The 19,441-nt window shown below is 37.8% G+C and overlaps 1 protein-coding gene across 2 annotated transcripts in view; it reads right to left on the bottom strand.

The window, feature by feature from the left end:
- TRPM7 (transient receptor potential cation channel subfamily M member 7) overlaps window positions 1–19,441 on the bottom strand; it is a 120,884-nt gene that overhangs the window by 26,494 nt on the left and 74,949 nt on the right. For both annotated transcript variants that reach the window (XM_062205890.1, XM_062205889.1), the window contains exons 22-30: window positions 18,056–18,230; window positions 16,131–16,257; window positions 14,664–14,848; window positions 13,826–13,958; window positions 10,429–11,144; window positions 8,177–8,244; window positions 5,589–5,648; window positions 2,556–2,652; window positions 1,097–1,167 (exon numbers count right to left, since the gene is read on the bottom strand). In XM_062205890.1, coding sequence (XP_062061874.1) covers window positions 1,097–1,167; window positions 2,556–2,652; window positions 5,589–5,648; window positions 8,177–8,244; window positions 10,429–11,144; window positions 13,826–13,958; window positions 14,664–14,848; window positions 16,131–16,257; window positions 18,056–18,230 — 1,632 coding nt within the window. The remainder of the gene's footprint in view (window positions 1–1,096; window positions 1,168–2,555; window positions 2,653–5,588; window positions 5,649–8,176; window positions 8,245–10,428; window positions 11,145–13,825; window positions 13,959–14,663; window positions 14,849–16,130; window positions 16,258–18,055; window positions 18,231–19,441) is intronic.

A 19,441-nucleotide genomic window follows, 5' to 3' on the forward strand; every position in this document is an offset into this window, starting at 1 on the left:
TGATTTCTACATTCTTGAATGTAAAGGAACAATTTTTCTGCTTTCACCTGAGTTATCTGCTGCCAGAGTCTGCTTTTCAAGGAAACTTGCAAAATCAAAAAGAGGAGGTTTTTTAAAAGTTCTTGGAAAAATGGAATTGAAAGATAAAATGCATTTCCATCAACTTTTTGAAGTTCCCTATTATCTCAGCTGGCAAGGAATGAGTTCATGTACTTAGGTTTAATTAAAACAAAAAACAGATCCTTGCCTTTTTGTCTTCTACATAATCTGACTATTCACAGCAGGAAGAAACTTTCCTGTAACTGCTACCATGCACTGATGTTATGTTTTCTTATCTTTTTTTTTTTTTTTTAAAGATTTTATTTATTTATTTGGGAGGCAGAGTTACAGACAGTGAGAGGGAGAGACAGAGAGAAAGGTCTTCCTTCTGTTGGTTCACTCCCCAGATGGCTGCAATGGCCTCAGCTGCGCCAATCCGAAGCCAGGAGCCAGGTGCTTCTTCCTGGTCTCCCATGCTGGTGCAGGGGCCCAAGGACTTGGGCCATCTTCCACTACTTTCCCAGGCTACAGCAGAGAGACAGATTGGAAGAGGAGCAGCCGGGATTAGAACCAGTGTCCATATGGGATGCCGCAGGCGGAGGATTAACCTACTGTGCTATGGCGCTGGCCCCTCTTATCTTTTCAAAAAATCTTTATTTGAAATGCAGAGAAACGGAGAGATCTTCCAGCCACTGATTCACTCCACAAATGCCCATTACAGCCAGCACTGGGCCAGGCCAAATCCAGGAGCCAAGAAATCCATCCAGGTTTCCCATGTGGGTGGCAGGGGCCCAAGTACTTGAGCCATCATCTGCTGCCTCCCAAGGAAGTGGATTAGAAACCAAATACCTGGGACCTGAACCAGGCACTACAGTATGTGATGTGGGCAACTGAAGCAGTAACTTAACCATGTGCCAACACCTACCCCTGATATCAGTTTTCTAAGGTAAAATTTTTTTGAAAGCTTGATGCAACCTCCAATAAAATATTACCAATTATAGAACTTTACTAAACATGCATTTAATAACATGCATCAGTTTAATTCAAATGTACAAACCGGTAGTAAAGCTGCTTTGGAATCTACTTCATGAGTATCTTCTGCAGATGGCCTTCGGCTATTGATTTCCACTAAGAAAATTTTTAAAAAGTCACAATTAATATCAATTGACCAAACACAAAAGTATTTCTGGGTACCGTATAACCTGCATAAGATAGTTTATAATCTCCCCAACACTGCCGATCACCAAGAGCTATATGTAGCTTATGAGCTGAATAAACTATTCACTTTATTTATTGTGAAAAGGAAATAAGAAACGAATTAGTTGAAGTAAATACAACATCTTTCTCACCTGTCCTCAAATCACCCTTGTTAGGGGCAATCAAAGTGATTAATTTCTTATGCATTTTTTCAGGGGTAGTATGTATGAGTGTTTTATGTTTGTATGTGTACTCCTGCCTTTCACACCTCTTTTTATATAAATAGTAGCATAATATGTATTTTTAATTTTTTTGTTGTTGGTTCAAGTTTAAGCTTGGAGATTTTCCATGGAAGCAGAATAAACTTTATTATTTTATGATGCTACCTTTAGTTTCATATTATGGACATAGAATAATAAATTTAAACAAATTCCTACTGGTGAACATCTGGTCCAATTCAATGGATGTTACAATGTATAGTCTGTGATTTAAGATAACACTTATTGTCATATTTTGATTAGTCCAAACCTACTTAAAAAAAATGGTAAATGTTAATTGCTCTGATTTAAAATGAAAAAGAGAAAAAGTAATAGCCAGAATCCTTGTCTTGTTCCCCATCATGGACTTTGAATATTTTACTATGTCTGTGATAACTCTTCGTAGACACCCCTTATCAACAAAGGGATGCCATTTCATTCTTACTTTACTAGGAATTTTAATTGTGAATGACTATTGAATTTTATCAAATTCCTTTTCTGTAGCTACTGAAATGACCTTACAATTTTCCTCCTTTAATCTGCTTTTATCATGCATCATAGTAATTATATTTTTGAACATTAAACCAACTTGCATTCCTGGAGAATAGCCAACTTGGTCAGTACATATACTGCTGAATTCAGTGCATGGTGAGAGGGACATGGTAATAGTGTTTCTCTTAATGAAGCCTTATACTTATTCAACATTTAAATTACATAGGTAATTTGAACTCATTTAAAAAAGCATGATATGGAAGCAACACAATATATTAAGTAAAACAGCATCTACGGTATACTGTCTTCTGTAGTAAAAGATCAAAGTTAGAAATGACTGAATTATCACATATTATTGCATAAACATGAAAATCTAAAGATAGATAGACCGGAATCTTTATCCTCTGACTTTGGATCATTAACAAAGATACAATAAAAAACTTAATAGGTATATTTTATATATTTTTATACACACACACACACACACACACTCAGGTCCTTAACAAAGATACAATAAAAAACTTAAATAGGTATATTTGCTAATAAAATTCATATAGTCAAAACACTCACCTTGTTCCAAATGAAGAGAACTGAAAGTTTTGTGACACTCAGTAAATCCAGCGAAAGAACTCACATGTTTCAAAGTATTTTCAGAAGGATTATCATTCTGCATATATTGAACATACACATAATTTTAGAATAATTAAAGTGAATTGCAGGCCACTGTTCTAAGAATCCACTGATCTGTTTAGCTCCATATACTTTATTTTACATGGACACCAAAGGGAATAATAAAGTCTATGGTTATTGTTGAACTTTTTTTTCCCAAATTTATTTTGACTTACCTATGCTTTACATTTTTAGGTACTTAAAATCCTTTTATAATTTTTCCCAATATTTTCTATTATTTGCATGTTTAGAAAGCTCTACTGGGGGCTGGCGGTGTGGCACAGTGGGTGAAGCTGCTACCTGCAACACCGGCATCCTCTATGGGCACAGGTTCATGACCTGGCTGCTCCACTTCAGATCCAGCTCCTTGCTAATGGCCTGGGAAAAGCAGTGAAGAAGGCCCAAGTGTTTGGGACCCTGCCACCCACATGCAGGAGACCAGGAAGAAGCTCCTGGCTCTAGCCTGGTCCAGCCCTTCCAGTTCTGGCCATCAGGGGAATGAAACCAGCAGATGGAAAATCTCTCTTCGTCTCTCCCTCTTTCTCTGTAACTCTTTCAAAATAAATAAATGCATTAAAAAAAAAAAAAAAGGAAAGCTCTATTGGCTTTAATCGCTTAGTAATTCCATTTTCTTAAGTTGTTTTTCCTGATTTCAATTTTTACATTAACTTTTGAATTCACTCACACTTATGAAATAATGAAAACATAAGCAGACTTTTCTAAATTTCTATCCAATTGTCCAGTTTGTATTTACTGGCAAAGCATTCCCTTCCATATAAATTTCTTACCCAATATTCCTTCTTCACTTCTTATCAGAGGGATATTTCTAGGTCAGCCAAAATGTCTTGCTAAATATTCATGTTTCAATTTTCTAGCTGCATATTGTTTTAGTATCTAACAGCTAACTCATTTTCTTTTTACCTGCTTATTTTTCCAGATGAACTAATGACTTGCATGAAGCAAGTTAGTAAGATCTGACACTCTGACACATTGGTTTGCTTTCTCATCTCTAAGTCATTCTATTAGGCAACTTTAAAGTATTTCTAAACCTCTGCCACCTCTCAGAAACAATGGGTCTCACAAGGTTATTCCTGCAATAAACTGGTACTTTCATTAATTTAATTTAAATCTAAAGATATACTTTCTAGTTTCGATGCTCCAAGCTCATTTTAAAAATTTATTTATTTGAAAGGTAGAGTTGAAGAGAGATACAGAGAAGGAGAGACGGAGATGGGCCAGCACTGTACCACAGCAGATAAAGCTGCCACCTGCAATACTGGTATCCCATATGGGTGCCAGTGTGAATCCCAACTGCTCCATTTCCAATCCAGCTCTCTGCTATGACCTGGGAAAGCAGTAGTCCTTGGGCCCCTGCACCCACATGGGAGATCTGGAAGAAGCTCCTGGCTTCGGATCGGCACAGCTCCAGCCGTTGCAGCCATCTGGTGAGTGAACCAGCAGATGGAAAACCGCTCTCTCTCTCTCTGGTTCTGACTCTCTGTAACTCTGCCTTTTGAATAAATGAAAATGAATCTTGGGGAAAAAAAAAAAAAGGAGAGACAGAGAGACATCTTTCATCTGCTGGTTCACTCCCCAAATGGCAACAGCCAAGCCTGTGCTAGGCTGAAGCCAGGAGCCCAGGGCTCATGGACTTGGGCCATCTTCCATTGCCTTCATGGGCACGTTGGCTGGGAGCTGGATCATACATTAGGAGCAGCCAGGACTCAGACCAATGCCCATATGGGATGCTGGCACTGCAAGCCGTGACTTAACCTGCTGTCCCACAGCACTGGTCTGGCTCCATGCTTTAACATGTAGCTGGTTTATATAGCCAAGCTAGGGTCCTTTATCTGGTAGTTACAAAGTAGATTTTATTTTCATGTCTGATTTTAGATTTTCCTCCTAGAACCAGTTTTAGTTATTTCTTGCTTGCCTTATTTATTTCAAACACTTTCCTTTATATACTCTTTGATATAATAACACAAGAATTCTAACCTGTGACTAAGATGTGGACTTTAAGGTATTTGAAAAACTAACAATTTTTATGTGGACATTTTTCTAGGAAGGTTTATTAGATTTTTAAAGGGGTTTATAACCCACAAATGGTCAAGAACTCAAGATGTCCAACCATCATAAAATGGAGCCCATAGATATTCTCAGTTTATTTACTCTAAGTAAATTACTCAAACTGTTTAATTCAAAACATAGCCACCACCTTCCTGCTAACTCAGAGAAATTTATACTTCTTGCTTTCACCAGAAATTGACCTACTTAAAAATTTGCAATACAATTATCTTTTATCATTAAAAGGTGGAATCTGTGGAGAAATAGTGATGCTTTACCCTGTCCCATTAAAAAATGCAGTTTCACCCTAAACCTTACTTGTTAAGTACAGCAAATGCTTCGCAACAGCCAAAAGATGCCACTAGAATGCAGTGATACAATAATTTACATACAGGAAAAAATGTTAAGAAAATTTATAAAGTATCTCCAGATTATGAGTAACTTTAATGAAGATATACACAACACTATATACTTATAAAATCTACATCAGCTAAAATCTGTTGAAGAAAAACCCTATATAGAATAGCATGTGTCACATCACAATAATCACAAAATCAACTCTAGTTGAGAGGAACTTGTTTTTTTTACTTCTTATCACTTTTTCTTACTTCTTTCTCTTTTCATCATCAATTGTCAGCCAGGGAAAGTTAAATGCAGTCAACTTATGTATTTGTATCTGTCTTTCCAAATCATTAAGCATAATCAAAAATTCAGATCTTTAGAAGTAAGCCACAGAATTAAAGTGATTAAAAAATTGCGCAAATTATAGTGTTATGATAGGTCCACTGAACTTACACATACTTCTCAAACTAAAGGGACAGGTACATTTTTTAAGCTTTCTGACTCCCATATATATTAAAGAGACTTTACCTGATGTTTAGGCATCTCTGAATACTCCATAATCATGTTTCTTACATCATTCTGCTGTTCCTATTTGAAGTAAAAATCATACAACTACTTTAAACTTAAAGGTAAACATGAAAAGAAAAAAAAGCTCCATGTAATTATCACATCTCAATTTCCAAATACTCATCAAATAAATTCTAAATAACAACATCTAGTTAACAGCCACTAAATTAATCAATTCAATGCAATACTTTAATCAGAACACGGGCTACTAGAAAATAGAAATGCTGGTGCCGGTGCTGTGGCGTAGCAGGTAAACCTGTGGCCCGTGAAGCCTACATCCCATATGGACACCAGTTTGAGACCCAAGTACTCCACTTCCAGTCCAGCTTCCTGCTAATGTGCTTGGGAAAGCAACTGAAGGTGGCCCAACTGCTTGGGCCCCTGAACCCATGTGGGAGACCTAGAAGAAGCTCTGGTTTCTGGCTTTGGCCTCACACAGCCCTGGCCATTGCAGCTATTTGGGGAGTGAACCAGCAGATGGAAGATTTCTCTCTTTCCCTCTCTCTCTCTCTTTCTCTCTCTTTGTAACTCTACCTTTCCAATAAATAAATAAAATCTTAAAAAAAAAAAAAAAGCTAGAACGTTTGGAACAGTGACATCAGAAAGTATCTTTAGATTTAAATTAATTTAAGTACTAGTTTATTGCAATAATTAACACTGGGACCCACTGTCTCCTTCTAACTCTGCCTTTCAAATATAATAAATAAAAAATAAATAATGCAAATGTCATAAAAATGTATGAGTACATTGTTATATGTAAGATAATATATAATATGGTCCAATAGCAATTATATAATTAACTTTAGATCACATGAAAATCAATTGTTCATAGAAACTCTTATGTCATTATCATTTTCTTTGCTTTAGCTTTAGGAAAAGTTGTTTTCATTTTGTCATTTCAAGATTCCTATAATATGAGCTCTCATGTGATATGAGAATAGATATTAGCATAGAGAAGCTTAATCCTTTCCTAGGTTTTAATTATTTTACTTTTTTTTTTTTTTTTGAAAGGCAGAGTGGACAGTGAGAGAGAGAGAGACAGAGAGAAAGGTCTTCCTTTGCCGTTGGTTCACCCTCCAATGGCCGCCGCGGCCGGCACACTGCGCTGATCCGATGGCAGGAGCCAGGTGCTTCTCCTGGTCTCCCATGGGGTGCAGGGCCCAAGCACTTGGGCCATCCTCCACTGCACTCCCTGGCCACAGCAGAGAGCTGGCCTGGAAGAGGGGTGACCGGGACAGAATCCGGCACCCCGACCAGGACTAGAACCCGGTGTGCCACAAGGCGGAGGATTAGCCTGTTGAGCTGTGGCGCCAGCAAGTTTTAATTATTTTAATGATCTTAATTATCTGCATTATTACCTGGAAGGTACTGAATAGTTACAGATATTCATGAAAGCAAGCTAGGAAATAAAAGTAATTTTTAGGCAGGAAACCACCGACATTCTTGCCATTTTTTAAAACTTATATAATGTGGGGCCGGTGCTGTGGCGCAGCAGGTTAAACCCCTGGCTTGAAGTGCTGGCATTCCATATGCTGGTTCTAGTCCCAGCTGCTCCTCTTCCAATCCAGCTCTCTGCTATAGCCTGGAAAAGCAGTAGAAGATGGCCCAAGTCCTTGAGCCCCTGCACCCACATGGGAGACCCGGAAGAAGCTCCTGGCTCCTGGCTTTGGATCGGTGCAGCTCCGGCTGTTGCAGCCATCTGGGGAGTGAACCAGCAGATGGAAGACCTCTCTCTCTGTCCCTACCTATGTCTGTAACTCTTTCAAATAAATAAAATCTAAAACAAAAACAAAAAAACCCAAAAAAACAAAAAACAAAAAAAACCACACTTATATAATGTGGCTGGCACTGTGGCATAGTAGGTTAAACCTCCACCTGGGATGCCGGCATCCCATATGGGCGCTGGTTCGAGTCTCTCACTGTTCCACTTCTGATCCAACTCCCTGCTAATGCTCCTTGGAAAGCAGTGGAAGATGGCCCTGTACCAACATGGGAGACTCAGAAGTCGCTCCTGGTTTCAGATAAGCCCAGCTACAGCCTTTGTGGCCATTTGGGGAGTGAATCAGTGCATGGAAGATCTCTTTCTTTCTCTCCTTCTCTGTATATTTCCCTGTCTTTCAAATAAATAAATAAATCTTAAAAAAAAATTTACCAAACATTTTTTCAATGTCTTGTACTTGTACATTATATACAACTTTTTATTGTTAGACAACAGGATCATATTCTAATAAGCTTTTGGGCCTAGGAAAAGAATTGAACTCAGTAACTATTTAGTTAATAGAAAGCATAAAGGGATAAGCATTTTAAAAAGAAATGTTGAATGGGTCACATTTTCATATTTTAGTTAACTTTAAAATGCAAGCTATTTGTACATTATTTCAGGTTTCTTCTGTTTTTTCAAAGTAGGTATAGTGTCAAATCTGATTATGCTGATGAGGCTCTCTGCTGAAACTCTACTTCTACTGACAAAATGTTTAATTCTATTTTGAAATAAACATCAAATTAGTGAAATAAAGTTGAACTGTCTTGTTATAGTAAGATATACTTACAGATAGTATTTCTTTTATCTTGTTTGATGTTTCTTTAAACCTCTGCAAATCCATACTATCTCTGTGTCCTGAAAAATGAAAGGTTGCAATAAAAAATTTTGGATATTCCTAAACTAGAAAAATAATGACAATACTAGACACCAATAAAAACAAGTGATCTGTTTTTAAAGTTTCAATGGCTTTCCGGTCTCCTTTAGCTTTTTTGATGAATAATATTGAAAATATTTGTCAAGACATTAGCGAAGATTAGTTCAGATTAATATCACATCAAGACAAAGGCATCCTAAAACATTTTACATAGGCTTATTAACATATTCTCAGAACAGTATTTTTGCTTGTTTCATAAAAGGCAAGAAGTGTTAAAGATTAAGAAACCACTGATGGAAAAATTCAAATCTGATGAGGCCAAGGACCTCATCCATAATTCTAAACATCTGTTAACCTTCGGAAACAATCACAACATTCCTAAGAATTCTTTGTTAAAATACTTTCATCTCAGGCCGGTGCTGTGGCATAGAAGGTTAAACCTTGCCTGCAGTGCTAGCAGCCCATATGGGCACTGGCTGAGTCCAGCTACTCTACTTCCCATTCTGCTCCCCGCTAATGCACCTGGGAAATTAGTGGAAGAAGGCCCAAGAACATATGCCCCTGCACATATGGAGGGAGGCTCGGAAGTAGCTCTTGGTTCCTGGCTTCAGAATGGCCTAGCCCCTGCCATTGTGGCCATCTGGGGAGTAAACCAGCAGATAGAAGATGTCTCTCTCTTCCCCCCTCTTTATTTCTGCCTTTCAAATAAATAAAAATACTTTTATCTGTAATAATCTATCAGGAGACAACATTATATTCTTCAAAATAGAAGATTTAGCTAGCTCTGTGAAATGTTTCCTCTTCACTTATTCGTTCTACATGGCATACCATCTGGATATATAAATGGGTAGTACATAAATACAGTTATGTGCTGTATAATGTTTCTGTCAATGATGGACTATAAGTCAGTGGTCTCACAAGCTTACAATGAAGCTGAAAAATCCCTATTGCCTAGTGTTATCATACAAGTCACATGTTTGTGGTGATACTGGTACAAAGAAACCTATTCAAGGGGTTGGCGCTATGGTCTGTCGGGGTAAAGCCACAGCCTGTGGCATAGGCTTGAGTCCCAGCTGTTCCACTTCCGAGCCAGCTCCCTGCTAATGTACCTGGGAAAGCAGTGAGAGACAGCTCAAATCCTAGGGTCTCTGCACCCACATGGAAACCTGGAAGGGGCTTCTGGCTCCTGCCTTCAGACTGGCCCAGCTCTGGCCATTGTGGCCATCTAGGGAGTGAACTAACAGATGGAAGATCTCTCTCCCACTCTCTGCCTCTCCCTCTCTGTGCAACTCTGCCTTTCAAATAAATAAATGATTATGTTACTGGCTTATATATTTACTATACTACAGTTTCTATTGTTACTTCAGAGTGTACTCCTACTTACTGAAAAATGACCATAAAACAGTACAGCTATTTTATACCAGTAGCATCAAGATGCCATGTCAAATGATTGACCTATACCATCTAGGTTTATTTAAGTATGCTCAAAGATGATACTCTATGATATCTGCAGAAATAACAAAATCTCCTAATGATACATTTTTTCAGAACTCTCAGAACACACCCCCATCAAGGACACATGACTGTACTTAGTTCCCAAGGAGATACCTGGCTTCTATTCTCTATTTATTAGGCAAATAAATAATTGTTTTCCTAATAATATAATTATCAGTAGAGTATCCTTTTACTCTCAATTGTCCTGAATTGCATAAAAAAATTATATGATCTCCCTTATTTATAGAGTACTGTTCTTGTCTACTTGTTCCTAATTTCACTTGTACTTTTCTATTGTTCCCCGGGGATTTAACAATCACTAAGCACTTAGGTTCTTTCAACAGGTGATGATCAAATTCAACTGAAGATACTTAAATTACAAAGATAAAAGTCCACATAAGTTTTCCACATACAACTGTTAGTATAGTAAATAACACCAAGGAGGCATATGACTTTGTAACTTTTACAACCCAAATAAACTTATTTTCCCCACTACTGATTCCTTTTAAATTATTTAGAACTATACTCTTATGAAAGAACAGTATACTTGTCACATAGTACTTGCTTTTATTAATTATCTAAAAACCATTTTTTTCCTAGGTGATAACTTTTAGTTCTAAGGTAAAAAGTAAGCAATATTGAGAATACAAATAACAGATCATTAAACTTACCTACAAATGCACCAAATTCTGTATTATCTCCTTGTGCAGCTTTAGAGCAAATAGTTTCTTGATCTTTGGTTACACTTTCCAAGTGGCGTTTGCAACTTGGTTGGGATGGTGTACTAATAGAAAATTTGGTTGGTGGGGATGATAGATGTGGTGTACTATTAGATGAACTGCCTAATTTTTGATTTTTATTAAATATTTTTAAGATTTCTATGCCATGTCGTCTCTGTCGTAGTTCTGGAGGAGAAAGAGCACTTGGGAATAAGGCACCACAAGAGGAACCAGCCTCTGGAAAACTGAATTCTTTCTTCTGGGGTATTATAGGTAAATCTTGACCAAATATGTTATACTGAGGATCTTTTTCATCTTTCATAAAAATATTACAAAGAAAAGGATTATTATTTTCAATATCACCTTGAGGAAGAGAGGAGCTAAGTGTATTAGCAACACTGTGCTTCTTCCATAAAGAAGGTCTTACAGGACCATCATCAATAAGGTTTTGAGTCAAATGTTTGGAAATACTCAATTCTCGTGTTATTTCATTGTGAACTTTGCTAGCTTCTGAAGCCTTCTGGGCAGTGAGTGTCTTTAATGTATCTACTGTTAGGGCTGAAAGATCTTGTAAATGTCCAATCTGAGAATCTAATGACTGTAAAGATCTTTTAATGTAGTTGACTCGATCTCCAACTTCTTTAATCTGAATACACATCTGTTCCACTCTGTAAGGGAAAAACAGGCTTTCTGTAAATGTCAAAAAGTAATGTAGAAATTCTTTCTGTAGTCTCAATAAATTATGGTAAAAAGAGTTTACATGCACTCAAACACTATAAACTATAAAACAAAATACAGTTACTCTTTACAAGGCATGTCTTATGTTTAATAAAGAATCTAGGGGCTGGGGCTGTGGTGCAGTGGGTTAAGCTGCCGCCTGCAGTGCTGGCATCTTATACGGGCACTGGTTCAAATCCTGGCTGCAACATTTCTGATCTAGCTCTCTGCTAGTATGCCTGGAAAGGCAGTGGAAGATGGCCCCAGTGTGAGCCTCTGCATTCATGTGGAAGACCTGGATCAAGCTCCCAGCTGCTGGCTGCAGCCTGGCCCAGCCAAGGGAGTGGCCATTGGGGAGTGAACCAATAGCTGGAAGATCCCTCTTTCTGTCTCTCTAACTCTGCCTCTAAAAGAAGAAAGAAAGAATCTAGTGCTAATTCTATGATAAAAAGCAAGATTTCCAAAATATTTTTGTGGGGTAGGCACTGTGGCATAGCAGGTTAAGCTCCTGCCTGTGAGGCTAGTTCGTGTCCTGGCTACTCCACTTCAAATATAATTCCCTGCCAGTGTGCCTGGGAAAACAACGAAGATGGCAGGGACTGGGGCCATCTGGGTAGTAAACCAGTGAACAGAATATCTTTTTCTTTGTCTCTCTCTTTCACTTTGTCTTTAAAGCAAATGAACGTATCTTTTAAAAAAATTACTGAAAAGCCATCTTTAAAAAAATTTGAGCGGCCAGTGCTGTGGCATAGTGGGCAGGGCTGCCACTTGCAGCACTGGCATCCCATATTGGCACTGGTTTGTGTCCTGGCTGCTCTGTTTCTGGCCCAGCTCCCTGTTGGTAGCCTGGGAGAGCAGTAAAAGGGTGGCCTGGGTGCTTTGGCCCCTGCGCCCGTGTGGGAGATCTGGAAGAGGCTTGGGGGACCTGGAAGAGGCTCCTAGCTCCTGGCTTTGGATCAGCCCAGCTCCAGCCGTTGCAGTCATTTGGGGGGTGAATCAGCAGATGAAAAACCTTTCTGTCTCTCCTTTTGTCTGTCTATAACTCTACATCTCAAATCAATAAAAAATCTACAAATAAATTTGTTCCACAGCCTATTTATTCCAACTTACTCACAAAAAATATGTATACTGGTACATAGGCATAGATATACCATGACTGTAACTACACAAATACCATACAGTTCCAGAATGTAGCAAAGCCAATAGAAAGGAGACAAGCTTTCAAAAGTGAGGATACCGGCGCCGTGGCTCAACAGGCTAATCCTCCGCCTTGCGGCGCCTGCACACCGGGTTCTAGTCCCGGTCAGGGCACCGATCCTGTCCCGGTTGCCCCTCTTCCAGGCCAGCTCTCTGCTGTGGCCAGGGAGTGCAGTGGAGGATGGCCCAAGTGTTTGGGCTCTGCACCCCATGGGAGACCAGGATAAGCACCTGGCTCCTGCCATCGGAACAGTGCGGTGCGCCGGCCGCAGCGCGCTACCACGGCGGCCATTAGAGGGTGAACCAACGGCAAAGGAAGACCTTTCTCTCTATCTCTCTCTCTCTCTCACTGTCCACTCTGCCTGTCAAAAAAAAAAAAAAAAAAAAAAAAAGTGAGGATAGTTTTACTCCTCTCCTCTGAATAGCAAGGAACATTATTCTTCTCCTCTGACTTCTATAACTAGGGTCAAAAATAATAAGGTTTTGACTTACTGAGTTAGATGAAATATTGAAGACAAAGAATTGAACTGTCTTTTCAAAACACAATATGGCCAGAGCCGTGGCTCACTTGGCTAATAATCCTCCGCCTGCGGCACCTGCACACCAGGTTCTAGTCCCAGTCGGGGCACTGGATTCTGTCCTGGTTGCTCCTTTTCCAGTCCAGCTCTCTGCTGTGGCCTGGAAAGGCAGTGGAGGATGGCCCAGGTGCTTGGCCCCTGCACCTGCATGGGAGACCAGGAGGAAGCACCTGGCTCCTGGCTTCGGATCGGCGCAGCACGCCAGCCGCTATAGCCACTTACGGGGTGAACCAACGGAAAAGGAAGACCTTTCTCTCTCTCTCTCACTGTCTAACTCTGTCTGTCAAAAACAAAAACAAAAACAAAAAACAAAAAACCACAATATAAATTGATTACTAAACATTTTGTAAGACAAAATAAGTTGAGGGGCCGGCCGGTGCTGTGGCACAGTAGGTTAATCCTCTGCCTGTGGCACCGGCATCCCATGTGGACACCGGTTCTAGTCCTGGCTGTTCCTCTTCCAATCCAGCTCTCTGCTGTGGCCTGGGAAAGCAGCAAAAGATGGCCCAAGTTCTTGGGCCCCTGCATCCACATGGGAGACCAGGAAGAAGCACCTGGCTCCTGGCTTTGGATCAGCACAGCTCCAACTGTTGCAGCCATCTGGGGAGTGAAACAACGGAAGGAAGACCTCTTTCTCTGTCTCTCCCTCTCACTGTCTGTAACTCTACCTCTCAAATAAATACATAATAAAATCTTTAAAAAAAAATAAGTTGAACAATGACCACACCTAAGATACATAATCAATATATAATATAAAACTATTACTTATTCAACAAAATTGAACAATGACTATTCGCATAATAAACATAACAGAATCCTTTCTGATATAATCAATTTTAGGGAAAGTGCTTTTGAACCTTTCAAAAGTGACACGAATTCTCTCTTCACTTCCAGAATGGAATTTGTCATCTTTTTCATTAAAATACATCTCAACACACTGTTCTTCAAAATCATGAAGTTTCTTTTGATCTTCTTCTGTTAGGAAAAGTTCTAAGGAAGAAAAAGGGGGAAAAAAATGAAGAAAGAGCTATCAAGCTATCAAACTTCAGCTCATGAGTTTTGTGATTTTTTTTATTTAGAGTGCTTAAGAATATATCCAACTACAATTTTTTTGTCTTTTCACTGCTGTGCTTCTAAAGCACTAGACAAGTAGCACTGTCTTCACTAACTTCAATATGATATCATAATAATTTCAGATACTATCTTCCATTCTTCATTTTTTTTTAAGATTTTATTTATTTGAAAGGCAGAGCTACACACAGAGAAAAAGACCCAGAGAGATCTTCCATCTGTGGATTCACTCTCCAAATGGCTGCAATAGTCAGACATGGGTCCAGGTTGGAGCTAGGAGCTGGAACTCCATCTGGGTCCCCCATGTAGGTTACAGGAGCAATCTTCTATTGTTTTCCCAGGCCCATTAGCAGGCAGCTGGATCAAAAGTGGAGCTGTCAGGACTCAAACTGGTGCTCAAATGCAATGCCAGTGTTGCAGGCAGCAGCTTAACCAGGTGAGTCACACACTAACCCCCCAAGTAACTTTTATAGATATCATACTGCAACTAAAAATTTCCTTAGGTTTAGAAAACTTAATAAAAGGCTTACAATAACACTAACCAATAAAATAAATTCTTAGCATTTAGTATAATATGAGAGGAGAGAAGAGATAAAAACATTTGTATTAATATATTTTACTTACTTGGTCCATCAGAAGTCTTATCTTTTTTTCTTCTTTTACATATACAGCAAAACAGAGAAACTATATGGCTAAGAATGATAAGTGGAGGAGGCAGAACTGGTTTCTCATGATAAGCCATAATAAAATGATAACGCTGGTACTTCCATACAATATTGGAAATTGCTTTAACTTGTAAATACACATTGCTAAAATAACAGAGAATAAAAATAAATTCAGTTAATTGCATATTAAAGTTTTAAACACTAAAAGCTTTGTTACTAAGTAAGAACTCAAAAGAGTACCCTTCCATAAACAAGACTAAAAATGAGAAACTGGTAAATACATAGCCATAAATAAAAGACAAAAACCTGACATTCTTGAGGACCATAAATATAGTCTCTGAGAAAAACGTAGAAAAAATATTTTTAAGATTTTAAAAATTATAAATGGAAAAAGATAAAAAACATAGTCAATCACAATGGTAGTTAAATAAATGCAAATAAAAACAGGTTCTTAAATGTATTATAAAACTCAAAACCATTAAAATGACAATACTGAATGTTGGCGGGAAGTTAGGGACACAGGCCTATTTTTTTCTTACGTGAAGCAAATTTTAAAATACTCACAAAATTATAAAAACTATAGTAATATAAAATTCCCATCAACTTGTTAGACAATTAATTAAAAAAACATTTAACACTGTATTTGTAGCAAAACAGATACACTCAGGCAATTCTTTAATTTTTAGCTCCCACATACAAGAGAGAACATGCAGTATTTATCTTTCTGTTACCATCTAAATAAATAAATCTGCTAAAATAATAAATAAATAAATAAATCTAAAGAAAAAGAAAATAGATCTTAGTAAAAACTAAAAATAGGAATAGGATAGGCAGGAGGAAGAAGTGTAGGAGGGTGTGTATGGTAGGAAGAATCACTATGTTCCTAAAGTTGTATTTATGAAATGTGAGAAGTTTGCATTCCTTAAATAAAAGGTCTTGGGGCCGGCGCTGTGGTGCAGTAGGTTAATCCTCCACCTGCAGTGCCAGTATCTCATATGGGCGCCGGTTCTAGTCCCAGCTGACCCTCTTCCAGTACAGCTCTCTGCTATGGCCTGGGAAAGCAGTAGAAGATGGCCCACATCCTTCGGCCCCTGCACCCACATGGGAGACCAGAAGAAACACCTGGCTCCTGGCTTCAAATCGGCGCAGCTCCAGCCATTGTGGCCATCTGGGAAGTGAACCAATGTCTCTCCTTCTCACTGTCTATAACTCTACCTCTCAAATAAATAAAATCTTTAAAATAAATAAATAGGCATAAAATTTAGAACCCATCTGATTTAAAAAACATATTCTATTTTAATCTTCCAAAGATTAATTCTGCAGTTTAAGCTTCAATAAAATTTTTGTAAATTCTGTACATTTCCTTCAAAATGAGTAGAAACTGTATAGTCAATCATTCACTGTAAGAAGCAATCAATGTACTTACTTGAAAAATGCAATAAGAAGATTAACCATAATGATATACTGTACAAAGAGGTAGACTGCTTGAAGAAATGGAGTCAACCACGTCCCAGGACCACAGATTTCCTTGACAACGGAATCATTTGCACACACTTCAGACAGAAAAACAAATTTTTTAGTATAGTATTTCACCAGTAATTGCTATTAATTTGTTTTTAAGCTTATTTGTTTACTATACTTAATGGAAGTCTTGATTACCTACAACTCTGTTTCAAAGTACCCAGCAAAACTCTTTGGTCAGGAAATATAGAAACTCCAGCTTAAAAGTATTTTAGCACAGGAAGATTTTGTGAGATGTGTTATTTCTTTCACTACTCCATTCTGACAAGGTTACACATCATATTTGCCCTTCAAGGTAGGGTGTAGCCTGAGGAGCATTAAGGAGGGCAAAATTCTTATGAGCAGCCACACCACAATATTTCTGTAAGAAAAACATCTGAACCTTCACAGTATGGTAGACTCACAGCAACCTAAATTTACTAACATACAGATTACTGAAAAAAAATAATAACAAAGATTACTGAATTTATCTAATTATGTCTGAAGAGAACTGAAAGAGTAGCTAGTACTTCTCAAACACACTGTGATTGGATATGAATTCCTTACTTTCCATTACCCCTTGCATTAGTTTCCAAAGCCAAAATGTAGCTGAATATAAATAAGGAAGGGAAAAGCTTAAAAAATTATTAAATTATCTAGCCCAATTAACTAAGGTAATATAAGAGTCAAAGTGTAAATAAAACAAAATTGTGCAAAAACATTAATGTTCTCTTTAAGAATTGGGTTGAAGAGGTGGTGGTTGTTGTTTCTCAGTTTATTCAGAGAATGTACTCACAAATTTTGATAGAAACCTGAAAATCTGTCAAACCTTGTAAAACTCAACATGCTATAAACCCTACAGGATTCACACAAGATTATTATTTTTGTGATTAACACTCTGCTTGATTCCTCAGTATTCAATCCACCCATATTGGTCTATATGTTGTCATGGTAAATCCAACCCCCTTTACCTATAGCCCTTTTAGAGAGGGGCAGGCTAAAGGCAACTTGAGCTAATGAGATGAGGGAAAAAAAAGGTTCAAAAAGGGATTTCTGGCCGGCACTGCGGCTCAATAGGCTAATCCTGTGCCTGTGGCGCCGGCACGCTGGGTTCTAGTCCCAGTTGGGGCACCAGATTCTGTCCTGGTTGCCCCTCTTCCAGTCCAGCTCTCTGCTGTGACCCGGGAGTGTAGTGGAGGATGGCCCAAGTGTTTGGGCTCTGCACCTGCATGGGAGACCAGGAGGAAGCACCTGGCTCCTGGCTTTGGATCAGCATGGTGCGCCGGCTGCAGCGGCCATTGTGGGGGGAGTGTGAACCAAAGGAAAAGGAAGACTTTTCTCTCTGTCTCTCTCTCTCTAACTCTGCCTGTCCAAAAAAAAAAGGGGGGGGGGGGGAGGGAGGTGGATTTCTGCAAAAGAGAACCATGGTTAAATAGTGTCTCTTTCCTCTGACTGCTAACAACAGTTTTATAATTACAAGGGAAACATGTACATATCAGAAAGCAGGACTACACAGAGGGGTGGGATAAAAAAGAACAAGGGTACTTATTCATGAATTTATCCAGTCTGAAGAACACTACAACTCTGAACTTTTTGTTATGAGAGCTGATAAATATTCTTTATGTGTAAGCCAGATTTCCATTATTTATAGCTAAAATAAATTCTAAAATATATATTTTCAATTATTTTTATGCTTATTCTAGAGTTAACTAATGCTTTGTGTGGGGTTTAGGTTAGTAACAGTTTAACTGAAAATATGCAATATTATTATATAGCAATAGTAATATAAAGCAATTATTATAAAAGAAAATAAAATAACCAAAAGATTAATTTCTACATATAAATCCTTACCATCAATTTCATATGCATAAACTTCACCAAAAATCATCCAGTATGGATGAAACACTATATCTTTAGCAAGAGTCCAAGATGGTGCTTCATAAGGATAAAGTATTGCTTTTCTGGGAACACCAAAACTAAGTAACACAAGAGCCATAATCACTACAATGTAGAACATATTGGCCACCTGTTAAAAAATGAACATTGTTAAAATATAATGAAACTTATATTCTACCACGAATTTTCATCTTTAAAAATGTCTCTGATATTCTAATAGGTAAATACAAATATAGTCATTGAGGTTTTTTAAAAATTCTGAATAGCATTCAAGGAAAACTTGTCACTATATAAATCTTAACATCAAAGAGATTATTTTAAAAAATAAACTTTGTGAGGCTGAGCAAGTCATGGGTTTCTTTATCTACATGCTGAATTGTATTAGTGGCTTTACTAGAGTATGAGGTACATGAAGAGTTTCAAAAAGTATACACAAGTGGGCAGATTTAGGGAATCAATTTCCCTAAGTGTCCTTTTCTAGAGTTTTACCGTTCTTGCAATTGAAGTGCACTTTTTCTGATCTTGCTGGTATAATGGTCTCGTACTCATTTCACAAAAGAAAGGTATACTTCCCACCTATCCTGATCCCTACCCTGGTGCCTTTTTTGGGGGTATGAAAACATCCAAGGAGCCAAACAAAACAACAAATCAAATTAACAGTATGGAAACTGAAAAAATAAGTTCACCAATGTCTGAATAACAAACACTTGCTGTCACTAACTTTAATTTCAACTAAACTGAAAATGATCTAAATCATCTATAACCTAATAAAGTCACTGAAAAATACATTTTGCTGTTAAGTTACAATGTGAATTTTGACACCATTGTGCAGGAATCCAAAGTATTAAAGAGAATCCCATTTTAATTTCTATCTTTAAGTCCTCTCTACTGATTTAGCTATACAACTTCTCAGTACTGTATCTAAAAAAGTAAATGCTTTCTCACTCTAGCAATATAACTCAACAGGACAGAAAAATCCATGTAGACCAAGAGACTACCAAGAGACCACATTTATAATAAATTTGAACTCATTTGAATAAATATAAAGCAATAATTACAACAATGAGTAGATCTGAAATTATTGTGACATTTTTATATATTTTTTAAATGAGTATACAGTAACAGTAGAAATGGAAGGCAGGAATGTGAAAAGTGAAGGAAACAATAAGTATCCTAGGCTGGATAGAATAATTTTATAGGGTTATAATATTGGTAAGAAAAGTTATACAGACAGCTAAGTCTTAAAATATCAATTCAAATGTAGGTCTTTGTGCTCTGTAGAGTCTTGACACTCCAAAATTCAATTTTCATATTGTAAAATCATCAACTAATGCCTTCATC

This window comes from Lepus europaeus, chromosome 11 (assembly GCF_033115175.1).
Source record: "Lepus europaeus isolate LE1 chromosome 11, mLepTim1.pri, whole genome shotgun sequence".
In the NCBI taxonomy this organism is placed as follows: Eukaryota; Metazoa; Chordata; class Mammalia; order Lagomorpha; family Leporidae; genus Lepus; species Lepus europaeus.